This window comes from Mya arenaria, chromosome 3 (genome assembly GCF_026914265.1).
Source record: "Mya arenaria isolate MELC-2E11 chromosome 3, ASM2691426v1".
In the NCBI taxonomy this organism is placed as follows: Eukaryota; Metazoa; Mollusca; class Bivalvia; order Myida; family Myidae; genus Mya; species Mya arenaria.
Genome location: NC_069124.1, coordinates 9,725,219 through 9,742,256, shown reverse-complemented (window position 1 = coordinate 9,742,256; position 17,038 = coordinate 9,725,219). Strand labels below are relative to the sequence as shown.

The 17,038-nt window shown below is 35.2% G+C and overlaps 2 protein-coding genes across 3 annotated transcripts; both read left to right on the top strand.

Moving 5' to 3' along the window:
- The first annotated feature begins 319 nt into the window (after window positions 1-319).
- Window positions 320-11,898, top strand: LOC128225649 (sushi, von Willebrand factor type A, EGF and pentraxin domain-containing protein 1-like). Its single transcript, XM_052935561.1, has 5 exons — window positions 320-514; window positions 940-1,006; window positions 10,696-10,869; window positions 10,999-11,172; window positions 11,584-11,898. Exons 1-5 carry the CDS (start codon window positions 320-322, stop codon window positions 11,766-11,768), a joined length of 795 nt encoding a protein of 264 aa, XP_052791521.1. The 3' UTR covers window positions 11,769-11,898.
- A 1,524-nt stretch (window positions 11,899-13,422) lies between these two features.
- Window positions 13,423-15,245, top strand: LOC128228207 (sushi, von Willebrand factor type A, EGF and pentraxin domain-containing protein 1-like). Of its 2 annotated transcripts, XR_008259901.1 has the most exons (5): window positions 13,423-13,579; window positions 13,709-13,882; window positions 14,294-14,467; window positions 14,796-14,875; window positions 15,067-15,245. XR_008259901.1 is itself a non-coding variant. In XM_052939372.1 (4 exons), the coding sequence occupies exons 1-4, from the start codon at window positions 13,447-13,449 to the stop codon at window positions 14,807-14,809; spliced, it is 495 nt and encodes a 164-aa protein (XP_052795332.1). In that variant the 5' UTR covers window positions 13,423-13,446; the 3' UTR covers window positions 14,810-15,245. The 2 variants fall into 2 exon arrangements, 1 of the variants encoding a protein (XP_052795332.1); XM_052939372.1 differs by having other exon boundaries at window positions 14,796-15,245.
- The last annotated feature ends 1,793 nt before the right edge of the window (window positions 15,246-17,038 follow it).

Here is a 17,038-nt window from a genome sequence, read left to right as displayed (position 1 = left end):
ACAACAAATTCATTTTATGTACGGTAATCGGGTGTGTGTGCGTGTGTGTGTGCGTGTATGAGCGTGTTGTATAACACCTAGTTTCCAAATCCGCTACCCGTGGTACTTTGATTATTTATTAGTACCATTTACAAAGTTTATGCAATTTCGGGACAAATAGCGTAGGTTTATTTGCATGTTTTCTGTTTTACTTTCCTCAAAATATCTTTTCCTCTCACTTACGCAAACAATGATTTTGTTTACCACTTTTTTAGATGACGGCTACTACGCTTTTGCGAACTCGGATACAGCAGACATAAACAACAAGCAAGTCTCAAACATGATATCCCAACAGCTTCCTCCAGGGAAGTACTGCGTCTCGTTTGAGTATCAGTCGTCAACAGGAAGCACTATTATAGATTTAAAAAACATCTCACCACAGTCTACAAATACAACTCTCTGGACAGTCAATGAGCGTGCAATGCAGGATTGGAAAAATGTGTCTGTTGCAGTGAGCAGTAATGAAACATTTCAAGTAAGTGGGTTCGTTTTATATTACTAAAAACTCGTGTTAAAAGAGAACAACATTTGGTTACAAAAATGATTATTCATAAAGCGGGTGTTCTCTGAACACATACATAGAATTTCCAGAAGATGAAACGGTATACAAAGTAATTATTTTTAATTTTTTTCTATCGATTACTATTAGAATCAAGATTTGGTTATTCTGTTAAATGTCGAGAGTCCCGTTTCAGTAACGGATCTATTCACATCACAAATGAAAAAAAGCTTGATTTATGTAATCAACGTTGAGTTCATTTCAATTCTTACTTTAATTCAAATAAAAAATAAAGATTAAATAAAGATAATGTCAATTTACGACTAAAATCGACTATTGTCTTTATTGTTATGGGCCCCAGATTTTTTGCTGTCTTAAATTGATTTGTATCAATTTTACAGGTCGCGTTTGTAGTACATTTTGTTCGAGTGAACCATGTTGGAATAGACAATATCCAAATAGAAAAAGGTAAACTTATTGAAAGATATTTTTATTAACTAATGCGAATAAATGCACGCAAGCGTCGCTGATCTAAATGCAAAAATAATAATTATCATTGGTTATTTCGAGTGACATTCCTACTTTAACACCAATAGAACATAAGGGTATGGTGGAAAGTGTCTAGGCTAAGCCTTATGCAATGAAAGTGACATTAAGTTGTAGTTAGATTACATGAGTTAAAATCTTGAATGGGCGGAGTGAGCGTAGCGAACGAGCCCTTTTTAAGCAATACGATTTTAATTCTGTTCATTTTACTGACTTAGAATAAAACCCCATTGGCTGACACATTGTCAACGCAAAATCTGATGCAGGTGTTGTGTTTCTGATTAGTGGCAGTTGGCGGACCTTTAAACACTCGCGAAAGTCGAAATTCTTAATGATAAATTCGGAAATTAATCATTGTCTTCCTTCTTTTAATACAGTTTAGAATACAGCCCACATTTTCAGCCAATGGTATTGCAGATAGGCAAACATTTAGTACTAAAAAATTTGAAACAGGTGCTACGCTCACTCCTACCATTTTAAACTATTAAATATTCTTTATTTCATTAAACGATTTAATAGCATTGAATTCCTTACTCTCAAAGATGTCTTGTCATACAAACTGTAAATGGAGAGGTTGTTTCACTTCATGTATCATTTTTTAAATGTTTCAAATTGTTTATACATCCCATACAATATATATACATTCGTTTGATTTTCAAACTGTCAGTTGCATGGCGATATCAAATTCTGGTAAAGGTTGTTATATTTGGGGGTCGGTTTTAAGAGCATTCTCGGCGACTGGTAGGATTTGCGTTCGGTTACTCTATTAAAATTTGTATTAAGTGTGTGCGGCGTTTGTGCTTGCGTTTATGAGTGCATGTATATCACTTAATCTTGATGGGTGGGAGATAAGATCGTTTTGGTAAATTATTGATGTACATAATTAGTTTCATAAAATAAATTTCGCTTCCAATTAAGAAATCAGTCACCTTGATGATCTTTCTTTTTTCATGTTTGCATGCACATAGTTCATTTACTTACTGTTATGACCATTTAAAGCTCTTTAACAAATTTACCCTTTGAACATCTGATTATACATTTTAGATATTACACAACTATGTGACCTTTATTTTCCAGCATGTCCAGAACTGCTGGTAGACAATGGTAATATCAGTTACAGCGGCAATACCGTCCGTGTAACATGCTATAAAGGGTATGAAAACACGGGGCACACTACCGCGACCTGCAATCAATTGAAATGGAATGTCAAAATCACAAGCTGTAGTAAAGTTGGTAAGGAATGTAATTCTCTTTTCTCGTTTTACTTGATATCATATAGATTGTAAGATTATTTGAAATACTGCCTATAAAAATATGCTAACCATTTATTTTTTAAATATCCAAAATCAGTCATTGTAAATGTTGAGATACAGTTGCAAATGATTTTAAAGAGATTCGGGTAGATACATTGTTCCAAACCTTTTCCTTAAAGCAGAGTATTTACTTATTGATAGTAATTCTTAAAATACATCATAAAAGGTCTATATATAATTGTGGTTACTCAATAAACTATGAGTTAATAGTACGTGTCCAAACAGTTTTTTCATTGTCCAATAAAGATTAAGTCAAATAATTGTATTCAGAAGGGTCAAAGAGCAATAATATATAATAATCTTTTGTCTTTATATTGCTTATAAGAAAAAATATTTTCGCTCTTCGCTTACTTCGGGTGGTTTATGTGTAAGCTTTTTGCTACTGAGCTTGTTTCTGTAGCTTTTTGCATAAATATTGTTTGGAAAATGATACCATTGTAAAAAAGAATTGCTCGCTCGGTCCATTTTTTTGGCAAAATTCTGAGGAATAAAATATTAATTTGGTATGGACTAAAGTTAAAAATTAAAAAGGCTGCCTAACTTTCATTCCAACATATTATGAGACAGCTCATGCATTACCCACAAACGACGAGACGTCCATATACAATTACATCCGCATACACTCTCGGTATATCCTGAAACGATCAATAACCGTATATTGTGCAAATAACGGAAATTATACTGATAACATGTCATTCAGTCGAAAAACATTAATTTATAGAATACGTATTTACGTTAACTAAAACTGTTTCGAATTAAGACGAGTTATTCCGGTAATGCATTCTTAGGAAACATCCTACTGTGTTTGGACAGTGAAATATAGTCTTAAGGAAACACTACGTGCACATCAGTAGGTAAATAAGCAATGAACAAGTCACAGATATTATACTTTCTCTAGAGTAGTTCATTATAAATTTAATTGCTGCATTTGCCTCTGTTCTGCTATATCTTTAAAGCTTCGTGTACCTTTTTGTATCATTAAAGTGAATCAACATTATATCGTTATAGATTGCATGAAAGTGCCCGTCATAACTAATGGCCATGGTACCTCAACAGCAACGACATATCTCTCTGTGGCAACCTACACATGTAACTCTGGATATAACCTGACGGGAAACAGAACTATACATTGTTTGAGCAGTGGACAATGGTCTCATGGAAATTCAACTTGCAATCAAGTCGGTATGCAAACAATTAACAAACCATTCACATACATAAGAGTAATAGATATATGTATACTATAAAGATGAATATGCCTCACATCTATTCCATCAGACTGTAGAAGAGCTCCGACCATTAATAATGGATGAGTGACCGATAAAGCAACAACATATCAGTCAGTGGCAACATACACGTATCATTTTGGGTACCAATTGATTTTAACCAACATAGTACAGGGTTTCAGTATCGGAACAAAAAGCGTCAAAAGGAAGTATTCAAATACCAGAGTGCGGAAACCCACTTCACAATAAAATCTCTTTCAAAACAATGTTTAAAAGTAAGATCATGCAAATTAAACCAAGTGACAAGCCCAGTATCCGAAATCCAACTAAGACCCCGCTTAAAGACAAGCTCTCCCTTTCGAAACATCAAAGCGCATACAGTTTGGTACACAATGTCCAACATGACGTTACGTTCCCATATAATTTGTCCATTCCCAAAAAAACTACAATTAACTGTCAAATATATCCTTTTAAGGCAAATAATAAACAGACAAAAACTGTTTGTTCAGTGATTTCATTTCACCTCGAAAACGGCAAATGTAAATATTGGACACGTGGCTATTGATGTTATCAGTTACAATGAAATATGCAAAACTAGCATGAAAGCCTTTGTATATCATAATTTTACATTTTGTTTGGGATATTTGCCCATATATAGCCAAAAGTTCTCTGGACATGCTGGAAATGCGCGTCACAAAGTTGTGTAAAGATTTTATATTTAGTTTTAAGGTTCAATATTTAGGAAACATCATCTATATATCCGTTGCAACATATGAAGCTGTATTAAGGAGTTGAACAAATTTTACTAAACAAATTTTATCCGATTTCCAGTCAGGAAGCATTTACATTTTTCCGGAAATATATTAAAACAAATGAATATGTTTTGTGCCAAAACTGTCAGAACTATGTACTAAAAATTGATTGAGGCTTTGTGGTGCTTGGACCTTTTTTAAGAAATATAATCCACTATTTTTCATTATTTAATTGAATATCTTTCTCATTTGAAAATATATATTCAAGAACCCTCAAGACATTATTGATTAGGTTGTCTTGGACATTTGACACAAAAACAAAGGAATAATGTCGACAGGCTTTTCCGAAAAAAGTTAATACTTTAGGATCAAATTCTTCTTTGGTCAACTCTTTACTACCCCAAGACATGCCACATCCGGAAAGTATGTTTTACAGCACATTCTTATACAGCCACATCCACATCTATCTCTTCGTTAACCCTGCCACAAACAAATACTGTACAGTGTTCAATTAGCACAAAGCCCTGACGCAATCAAATACCGAAAAAGTTACAAATATGGAAATTTACCTCGTGCACAGGCCACTTGCCATTTGTCTAAATATAATTTATTTTGAGAATAAGTATTCACGTTAACATTATAGATTGCTATTTGGTCTTGTGATAATATAACTTATTATTAACCTAAGAATATTTTTTCAAACATACAGCATTTTTTATATGAAAAATACAAATAATCGGACTAAACATCCCGTATTACACACTACAGCTTTCTGTCCCGTATTACACACTAGACCGGGGCTACTTTTTCGATCGTACAATTTTGGTAATATCCTTTATTCCAAAATTTCTATCTACAGATTGACCTGGTTTACGTATAATATAATTCAATTGTTTAATGTCAGACATTCTATCAGACAATCCAAACAAACAAAACACATATATTGCCATTTAAGCCGGCTACTCAACTGTAACATCACTATCAACCACTGCGACAGATCGCCAAAGAAAAACAAACGTAGACGGATTCATAATCTGTGTCATCGATAGTGACAGTGATTGAGTGCCCTTTAAGTTATTAGTTCCATGACTACAACTCACATTTACCAGTTCAGCCGTTAACTTGTTTTAAATTAGGCGGACGTTAACTTTTGTTTTCGTCATTTTATAAGTGACGTCACACAGAGTCGCGTGAATTATCTATATTCATACACCATTCACATTTCGTATTGTACATGTATACTTGGTACTTATTTGTCTAATTGCTTACGTGTTTGTTGGTTTCATGTAGTATTTGATCACTGGAAAACTGTTTCAAAGGAACTACTCTACGTACATATTAGATGGTAAATAAGCAATTTGCAGATCACATATTAAACATTTACTATACACAGGTCCACTGTTAATTTTGTAGCTGCAGACTGCCTTTGCTATGCTATAGTTTTAAATATATATGTTTCGGGTTATAACGTGTAAGTTTCCATACCTTACATGATATCGTTGTAGATTGCAGCACTGTGCCTGTCGTAGTTCATGGTCGTGGGAGCTCAACAACAACGACATATCAATCTGTAGCGACATACACTTGCGATTCGGGATACAACCTGACTGGAAACAAAACCATACAATGTTTGAGCAGTGGACAATGGTCTCAAGGAAATACAACTTGCAACCTAGTCGGTATGTACACAATTTACTGTTCATTGGCGTGCGCAAGATGTTAAACTCAGTATTTAAAATATGATCATATCTTTCTTCTATCTAGAATTGTAGAAGAGCTTCAACCATTAATCAGAGTGACCTATAAGGCAAAACATATCATTCAGTGGCCACATACACGTTTGATTCTGGTTACCAATTAAATTGATTTAGCACAAAACAGTGTTTGAGTAGCTGGAGCTGGAGCTGGCACACAATAACTATATTCATTATGCAGTGAAATTAAGTACAAGTATATAAAACGTGTTTGGAATATGTACCCTTCAATGCCAAATTGCAGGTACCTGCGTACTGCCTTCCAACCTCCTGTGTCTCAACTGACTGTATCTATAGGTTTCTGTTTGAAACTTAAAAGTACAAACTCCGATACCAGAAAAGTGTAAATACACTTTACAATAAAAAAACTCTATTAAACAAAGGCATATTTGAATTCAAAATAATGCAAAAGAATCTTATGGAAAAGCCCAGTATCCGAAATACAGCTAGGATCCCGCTTAAAGACACACTCTCAATAAAAGTCATCGCACTCAGGGCTTCGGTACAATTTCAAAGAGGTCATGTCTTAAATGAAGTTACGCTTGCATACAAATTAGCCATTTTTGTAAATCTAAAATTAACTGTCTTTTAATTTCCTTTGCAATTAAAGGAAACCCTGCCATGCACAAATACCATACAATGTGCAATAAACGGAAATCCTGACACGCTCAAATATCGTACAGTGCGCAATTAACGGAAACCCTGACACGCTCAAATGCCGTACAGTGTGCAATTAACGGAAATCCTGACACACTCAAATACCGTACAATGTGCAATTAACGGAAATCCTGACACGCTCAAATGCCGTACAGTGTGCAATTAACGGAAATCCTGACACTCTCAAATATCGTACAGTGTGCAATAAACGGAAACCCTGACACGCTCAAATGCCGTACAGTGTGCAATTAACGGAAATCCTGACACGCTCGATTGCCGTACAGTGTGCAATCAACGGAAACCCTGACACGATTAATTACCGTACAATGTGCAATGAGCATATAACGTAATGTGTACAATAAGCGCAAAACGAGCATATACTGTAATGTGTACAATAAGCGCAAAACCCTGACACAATTAAATACCATACAGTGCACAAATAACGGAAATTAATTTCGTATTGTGTTTGATAAATGCAAAATTGTCTTAAGGGAAACAACTTCCTTATTAGTATGTAATCAGTTTGCAGGTCACAGGTTTAACACTGACTATACACAGGTTCACTGTTATTTTTTTAGTTTAGATTTCCCTGTTCTGTTATATTCTTAAATCTGTATATATCTGTTTGTTACCTTTAATTTTGATATCGTTAAAGATTGCAGGACTGTGCCTGCCATTGCTCATGGTCGTGGGACTTCAACACAGACAACTTATCAATCCGTAGCCACCTACACTTGTACCTCTGGATATAAACTGACGGGAAACAACACCATAAAGTGTTTGAGCAGTGGACAATGGTCTCAACGACGTATAACTTGCGACCCAGTCGGTATGTTTACAGCTTACAAAACATTTATATTCATTGGCGTGATTTATGTTTGTATATTATAAGGATGTTTATGATTTACGTCTTTTCCCACAGATTGTAGGAGATCTCCGACCATTAATAATGGACAAGCGATCTCTAACGCAAATCCCCTATTAAAGACAACTGATGTATTTCGACATGGCTCTTATTGACGTTTAATTTCTACGGATGGCAGAAGTAATCGTACAATAACACATGTGGTCTAAACATGAACGATATAAAAGTATGTATACCGTATCTTTGTGTAGCGAATAGGAGTTCATACCTTACGTTATATCATTATAGATTGCAAGACAGTGCCTGTCGTTACTAATGGTCAAGGAACCTCAACATCAACAACATATCTATCTGTGGCAACCTACACCTGTAACTCTGGATATAATCTGACGGGAAACCAAACCATACATTGTTTGAGCAGTGGGCATTGGTCTCAAGGACAAACCTCGTGCAGCCCCGTCGGTATAAACATACCTTACAAATCGTGTCGTGATTAAATGTGCATATTATAAAGATGTTTATGCTTCACGTATATTCCGACAGATTGTAGAAGAGCTCCGTAGATTTGCCTTAAATATATTCCGATAGATTGCAAAAGCTCTCCAATCATAATTTATAATGGACGAATGATCTATTATGCAACAACATATCGGTCAGTTGGGCAAACACGTCTGATTTTGGTTACCAATTGAATGAAACACGCACAAAACAGTCACAGTTGCTTGCCGACAGAAGCTCAGTTTAGCCATAATAATTCAGTTTAATTAGCCAATATTATATTTAACACATGCTTGAACACATATCATCAATAGTCATTAAATCATTTGACAAACATCTAAAGTATGCTATACGATAAAATGAACATCAGCGGGAAATGGACTATAATACATACATCGTAAAACGACATTAAGTATAAAATGTAGGTTAAAGGGATGCGTACAACCCAATTGAATGTTGATAAGTACTACGTACCACAATATTGCAACTCGGATAACTAAAAAGCCCTTGAATAAAAGATAGCAAAAACGGGGTAACACCCTAGTTACACGCTTGTATCAAGTTTTGCTGCGTCCGATTGTTCCATATACTGAGTATTATCTTATCCTCTTCGATATTTACAGACTGCCACGAAGCGCCGGCTCTCACTCATGGACACGTGATCTCTAATGCAACTACGTTCCCTTTTTCAACAACGTACACTTGTGATTCTGGGTATAGCCTCAGTGGAAATAGCACAATACAGTGCATGAGTAGTGGGACATGGTCAACAGTTCAAGCATTGTGTAAACCAGTCGGTAATAAACATTTTTAATTGGCGTTACAGTTATATATTTGCATAAAACAAAGATTGCAGTCATAAAATAAAGTTATTCTAAAGTGCTTATAATTCAATTTATTAATGATGTTATAACTTTTTGATGTAACGTTTTAATGAAAAAGCCTCGAAATTTGTAATTAATTTACTTAAACCGCGAGGTATTATATAATTACTGCTATAAATCCTCAAATTAGTGGTGTTGATAAGATTAGAATGTTACATTCGATATCATTGAATTAGTAATTCATTTACTCCGCTAACTTATTCTGATGTATTCTTCACGCATGCTCGTTTTATTAATTTAAAAAGCGATATGTTTTGCTTCGTGTAATATGCTGAGTATGTATTGATTTGATTTTTATTAACAGATTGCCATGCAGCGCCGAATATCAGTCATGGTCACGTGACCTCTAATGCAACAACGTTTCCTTCTTCAACAGCATATAAATGTGATCAAGGGTATAGTCTTATCGGAAATAGTACAATACAGTGCTTGAATAGCGGGATATGGTCTCCAGTACATGGGTCGTGTACAGCAGTCGGTAATTCTCTTCTTAATTACCGATTAAAATATTATGTTGTTAGTGTTTTATTGCATAAATGTAAAATGTTATTCTTAAGTTTGATATATATGTATATTTATATTTTATCATATTAATCTATCGTTTTTACATTCGACGTAGCACTATAAATAGCAGTGTAAACTGTACGACTTATATAGCGACGTCGTATGTATTAAACGCTTTTAATCATCAAATTAGTACTTAAAATTAGAGTACGTGACATTCGAAATCTTTTTACTCGAAGTACATGTATTTTAAATCCGTTTTGTTAAAGTTGATATAAATTCACAAAGGCTCGTTTAAATTTAAAATAATCAATTGTATTACTCCGTACGTATTCATTGAATGGAATTCTTCAGCATTCAGAATTTTTAATTATGTATTTACAGATTGCCATGCAGCACCCTCTATTGCTCATGGGCACATGCATTCTCAGGCGACGACATTTCCTTCTGCAACAAATTACACCTGTGATCAAGGATATAATATCAGGGGAAATAACACAATCCAATGTTTGAGTAGCGGGAAATGGTCTTCAGTACATGCAACTTGCATACCAGTTGGTGCGTAAAATGTCAGGTGACGTTTGGTGGTAATGAATTCACTGCATGTGATTAAAGCATTATTTATATTTAATGCCGTATTCACAGATTTCAAAACAGCACCAAACCTCACTCATTGACACGTGAGCTCTTGAGTAACTTCTTTTCCTTAGAAAACAACCTCCATTTTCAGACAATCAATTTGCAGATAAGTAATCATTTAGTACAGGGCATAATCATTACGAATTTTAATTCCGCGGGTCTTTAAAGTTCCGCATACTGCAACTCAATCCATACGCGCTCTTTGTGTGCATCTAATGGGGTTATTTTCTAGGACAGTTAAATAACCTCAAGTAATATTTTAATGATTAAAAAGTGCTCGTTTGCTACGCTTGCAACGCCCATCGTTTCAATATGTGGCGTCATACAGTTGCAATTCGGGATATAAGATACATGGAAATAAAACCATTGATTGTTTGAGTAATGGGAACTGGTCGCCAGTGCAGGCATCGTGTAATCCGGTCGGTATGTTGACTATGTTTAAACATGCATCATATACGTCAGTAAAATTTTGAATACTGTTACAAATTGAAATGTTTATAAAGCTTAAGTGTGTTTGAATAGATTGCGGAACTCCAGATCCAGTTACCCATGCCAATGTATCAATGTCTGCTACAACCTACATGTCTGTTGCCACATACACTTGTGAATCCGGATATAACCTATATGGAAACAACACCATACATTGTAAGAGAAACGGAAAATGGTCTACGGTCAATGCGTCGTGTCATCCTGGTGGTGAGGAAGCAATGTTTAACAATCAATTAATCAGTTGTTATGTTATAATCTCATTATAAGCTATAATGTCATTTCAATTTCTTTAACCAAAATTGAACAGTATTTTGGTAAACCCTATTCTCGAAACAGATTGTAAAGCTCCGCCAATTATCCTACATGGACACGTCGATTCGAATGCTTCAACGTACCTATCTGTTGCCACATATACCTGCGATCCCGGTTATAATATCGTTGGAAAAGACACCACACAATGTTTGCAAAACGGAACTTGGTCTTCTATACAGGCGTCGTGTAATCTACTCGGTAAAAGAAACCTTTCCATTCGAACCTATTTAGGTGCTTTTACAGCTTTGCGTGGATGTTCCTTTACAACTTTAAAAACAACTATTGAAGTCGTAGTTACTTCCTTTGATCAACCAAAATATAACCAAATATTCAGAAAACCTTATATGATAAGATAAAGATTGAAATACCAATGAAGAAGAAATGTTGATTTCAGTGTAAGATCGTATTCTATTTTACATCTACAATTTGTTTTTATCACACTCGAGAAACGAAATGCAATCTTTCACTGAATCAACAAATATTCTTTTTAACGTCACAACGCATAGACTGCTTCTGTTATTTTGCGCATTCATATTGTTTGAATACCTTTAATAGTAAATTTCATTTTGTATTGGCAACATTTACTACAATCTAATTCACTATGAACAGATTGCAACGTTCCATCGACAATTGACCACGGCAACGTGACCGTGCAGACAACAACCTATCATTCTGTCGCCTCCTACACTTGTGACCCCGGATATAACATCATAGGAAACAGGACAATACAGTGCATGAGTAGCGGAAACTGGTCCCGCACACAGGCAACATGCAAGCCTGTCGGTAGGTCATAATGTATTTATTAATCGATATTGAAGCGTCTTATGTATCAATTGTAGCAAACCTTAAAGGTATTCTTTATTTATTTTGAATTCCAAGTATATCTTTGGTTTGAAAAAAAGAAATCCGTTAGAGTATACACTCTTGAACACCATATTTAAACTTAATTTATACTTTGGTTAAACTTGTTTCTATCTTGTGTGTGTTCATTTTAAGGTGTTGATCAACTTACAATGAACAAATACCGTCCGTATGTGCAGTAGCATGAGTAGGTGAAGACGAAGTTGTGTAACGTTTAAGTGGTTATACATTATGTTATATCATTATAGATTGTGGAACTGTGCCTGCAATTACTCATGGTATTAAGACCTCAACATCAACGACATATCAATCTGTAGCAACATATACGTGTAGCCCTGGGTATAACCTGAGTGGAAATAATACCATACAGTGTTTGAGTAATGGACAATGGTCTCAAGGACATACCCGCTGCAGTCCAGTGGGTGAGGTTGATTTCATGGTTTTATATTTATCTAACGTTTTTAACACATCATTGATATAACTGAGCAGGCCAATGTAGAAGTTTAAGAAATTTAATTTTCATGTATTTTTAGATTGCAGAGCACCGCCTGCATTGGCACACGGAACCGTCATGTCTCAGAGTACTACATTCCTGTCTTTTTCTACATACACCTGTGATTCTGGATATAATATCCATGAAAACAATACTATACAATGCTTGAGTAGCGGGAACTGGTCTCGAGTACTTGCAACGTGCCGTCCGGTCGGTAAGCCAAGTATCCACATATTACTCCGTACGTATTCATTGAATGGAATTCTTCAGCATTCAGAATTTTTAATTATGTATTTACAGATTGCCATGCAGCACCCTCTATTGCTCATGGGCACATGCATTCTCAGGCGACGACATTTCCTTCTGCAACAAATTACACCTGTGATCAAGGATATAATATCAGTGGAAATAACACAATCCAATGTTTGAGTAGCGGGAAATGGTCTTCAGTACATGCAACTTGCATACCAGTTGGTGCGTAAAATGTCAGGTGACGTTTGGTGGTAATGAATTCACTGCATGTGATTAAAGCATTATTTATATTTAATGCCGTATTCACAGATTTCAAAACAGCACCAAACCTCACTCATTATCACGTGAGCTCTTGAGTAACTACTTTTCCTTAGAAAACAACCTCCATTTCAGTCAATCAATTTGCAGATAAGTAATCATTTAGTACAGGGCATAATCATTACGAATTTTTAATTCCGCGGGTCTTTAAAGTTCCGCATACTGCAACTCAATCCATACGCGCTCTTTGTGTGCATCTAATGGGGTTATTTTCTAGGACAGTTAAATAACCTCAAGTAATATTTTAATGATTAAAAAGTGCTCGTTTGCTACGCTTGCAACGCCCATCGTTTCAATATGTGGCGTCATACAGTTGCAATTCGGGATATAAGATACATGGAAATAAAACCATTGAATGTTTGAGTAATGGGAACTGGTCGCCAGTGCAGGCATCGTGTAATCCGGTCGGTATGTTGACTATGTTTAAACATGCATCATATACGTCAGTAAAATTTTGAATACTGTTACATATTGAAATGTTTATAAAGCTTAAGTGTGTTTGAATAGATTGCGGAACTCCAGATCCAGTTACCCATGCCAATGTATCAATGTCTGCTACAACCTACATGTCTGTTGCCACATACACTTGTGAATCCGGATATAACCTAAATGGAAACAACACCATACATTGTATGAGAAACGGAAAATGGTCTACGGTGAATGCGTCGTGTTATCCTGGTGGTGAGGAAGCAATGTTTAACAATCAATTAATCAGTTGTTATGTTATAATCTCATTATAAGCTATAATGTCATTTCAATTTCTTTAACCAAAATTGAACAGTATTTTGGTAAACCCTATTCTCGAAACAGATTGTAAAGCTCCGCCAATTATCCTACATGGACACGTCGATTCGAATGCTTCAACGTACCTATCTGTTGCCACATATACCTGCGATCCCGGTTATAATATCGTTGGAAAAGACACCACACAATGTTTGCAAAACGGAACTTGGTCTTCTATACAGGCGTCGTGTAATCTACTCGGTAAAAGAAACCTTTCCATTCGAACCTATTTAGGTGCTTTTACAGCTTTGCGTGGATGTTCCTTAACAACTTTAAAAACAACTATTGAAGTCGTAGTTACTTCCTTTGATCAACCAAAATATAAACAAATATTCAGAAAACCTTATATGATAAGATAAAGATTGAAATACCAATGAAGAAGAAATGTTGATTTCAGTGTAAGATCGTATTCTATTTTACTTCTACAGTTTGTTTTTATCACACTCGAGAAACGAAATGCAATTTTTCACTGAATCAACAAATATTCTTTTTAACGTCACAACGCATAGACTGCTTCTGTTATTTTGCGCATTCATATTGTTTGAATACCTTTAATAGTAAATTTCATTTTGTATTGGCAACATTTACTACAATCTAATTCACTATGAACAGATTGCAACGTTCCATCGACAATTGACCACGGCAACGTGACCGTGCAGACAACAACCTATCATTCTGTCGCCTCCTACACTTGTGACCCCGGATATAACATCATAGGAAACAGGACAATACAGTGCATGAGTAGCGGAAACTGGTCCCGCACACAGGCAACATGCAAGCCTGTCGGTAGGTCATAATGTATTTATTAATCGATATTGAAGCGTCTTATGTATCAATTGTAGCAAACCTTAAAGGTATTCTTTATTTATTTTGAATTCCAAGTATATCTTTGGTTTGAAAAAAAGAAATCCGTTAGAGTATACACTCTTGAACACCATATTTAAACTTAATTTATACTTTGGTTAAACTTGTTTCTATCTTGCGTTTGTTCATTATATGGTGTTGATCAACTTACAATGAACAAATACCGTCCGTATGTGCAGTAGTATGAGTAGGTGAAGACGAAGTTGTCTTTTCTTTGCACATCTTCTCAAGTCGCGTTTACACAATGCAGGAGTTTTAATATGAAGTATTCAACACTCGCCAGCAGAAGCGCAGTTTTAAGCGGACATCGCTGACAGTAGAAGGAACAGGGTATATTTAGCAGACAGTATATTAGTATACGATTACTTTTATAGTTATTATGATTAACATTTTTATCATGGTAAACTTAAAAGTGAAATTGCATGTTTAATTTTGATTTAAAATAAAAATTACTGAATAAATATATGTCCAAAGACTTGTTTCAGAATGATAAAACTTGGTATTCGTGATCCCGTACACAGATTACAGAGGAACCCTTCATATAAGCCATGGTCACGGGTACGCACATGATCATTAGTGGTAGCAACACCATACATTGTATGAAAAACTAGTCCTCCTTGATGGCAACCTGCAGCGCGGTCGGTAAGAATATCATTAAGTCCTTTTCATACATGCTTTCTATGGAATTAACCAATAACCGTTTTCCGTCAAAATGCATCCTCGAGCAAATGAATGACTGTAAATATATCGTTACTTCTTGTCCACAGATTGTGAAACAGCGCCTTATGTAATCCTGTGGCTGGTCATCTCGAACGGAAAAAGATTTCAATCTGTTGCTTCTACAAAGTGCGATCCCCGGGTATTTAATCAGTGGACAAAGCCAAATAAAGAGTCAAACGTCGTGCAATTCAGTCCGTAGGAAAGGAGATGCTTACCGGTGCCTTTTAAAACGGTTTTGAGAAATGAAATACAAAGTTACCGTTGTGTTGTAGAGACTAACAAAACTGAGAGTAATTGTTTTAATAACAGAATTTGAAGAAAATATTATTGTAAGGGTTGTAACTGCATATTGGTGTTCCAGAGTGTTCCAGTACATGCATATACACAGTTCAATTATGTTACATTTAGAATCACAAGCTTTATCGATATAAACTAGAAATCTGACAATAAATCTGGCGAATCTTCCCTGCTCGTAAATTATTTTGAGCTACACTGTACTAGTATTTTAGTCGATGTTTTTTTGTGTGTGTTTTTTTTCAAGATGCTATTTAACTTCATTTATTAGCTATTGTTTTAATGTGGCATGCTTTTTTTATTGGATTATGTTGGTGTATGATTGGTGTCGATGTCTAAATTGCATATTCTCAAAGTTTTAGGATTTGTCAACATATATCGTGGTCAAACCGACCGCTAATATGGTATCAGCTTTGGCACTAAGCACTGTAACATTCGCAAACAGAAGTACATTCATAATTTTAAAGATTTGAATAAATTCCGTAGTGAACGTAGTGAAACAATAAAACTTTATGTTAAAATAATAATTACTACATTTGTAATAAGTATTCGTCTACTTCTTTCAGATTTATAGAAATCGCGGGTATTTGTGATCTAGTATAAATATTGCAGAGAAGCTCCTGGTATTGGCAATGTGACCTTACTAAAACAAACTGTTCATCTGACGTCAAGACACGTGTGAGACTGGCTATAACATCAGTTGAATTCAACCATACCACTATATGAGTAGCGGCAACTGGTCTTAAGTGATTGCAGCCTGCAACTCGGTCGGTAAACATGTCATCAAGTCCGTACTGTTTAAATTATGTATCAATTGATTTGAGAAACCATAACTATCACCAATGTATCTTCAAACCGGATATGTGCTTTCATAACATCCTATTAAAAATAGTTGGCACCTACCTTGAAATGGGCACTGGCTAGGTTGAAATTAGCACCTACATTTAAATAGGCACGTGTTGTGTTGGATTCTGCACACTACTTAATACTGATCTTATAGAGACACGCTTATGTTTTTGGACCAAAAAAAGGAATCCCGGTACTGCATCTGAAAACACATATATTATCATTATTTAACTCTATGATATCGAAATTCTAGGAAAATACAATTAATTTATTAAATGATATTTTGGCTTTAGTTGGATGCGAAACCACGCCGGTATAGTCAATAAAAATGGTTAATCGATGCCTTTACCACTAGGCATCAAGGTTTTATAAATCAGAGATAGATATTTTGACAGTTTACAAAACATAGAAAGCATCACGTGATAATGTCAATCAACCAATCATTAAACAACGCTGAAATACGTTAGTAACGCTATAAAAATGTGGTCTTCAAAGACGATATTTAAGAAAATATTAACATTTGCTGGAGGGTTCTAGCAGTAGGTGTCTTAATTTTAACACTCCTTATGAATTGCCACACTTTGTTTCGTAATAAAAAGTGCATTTTACGAACCATGAGCGAGTCTCTTTTAC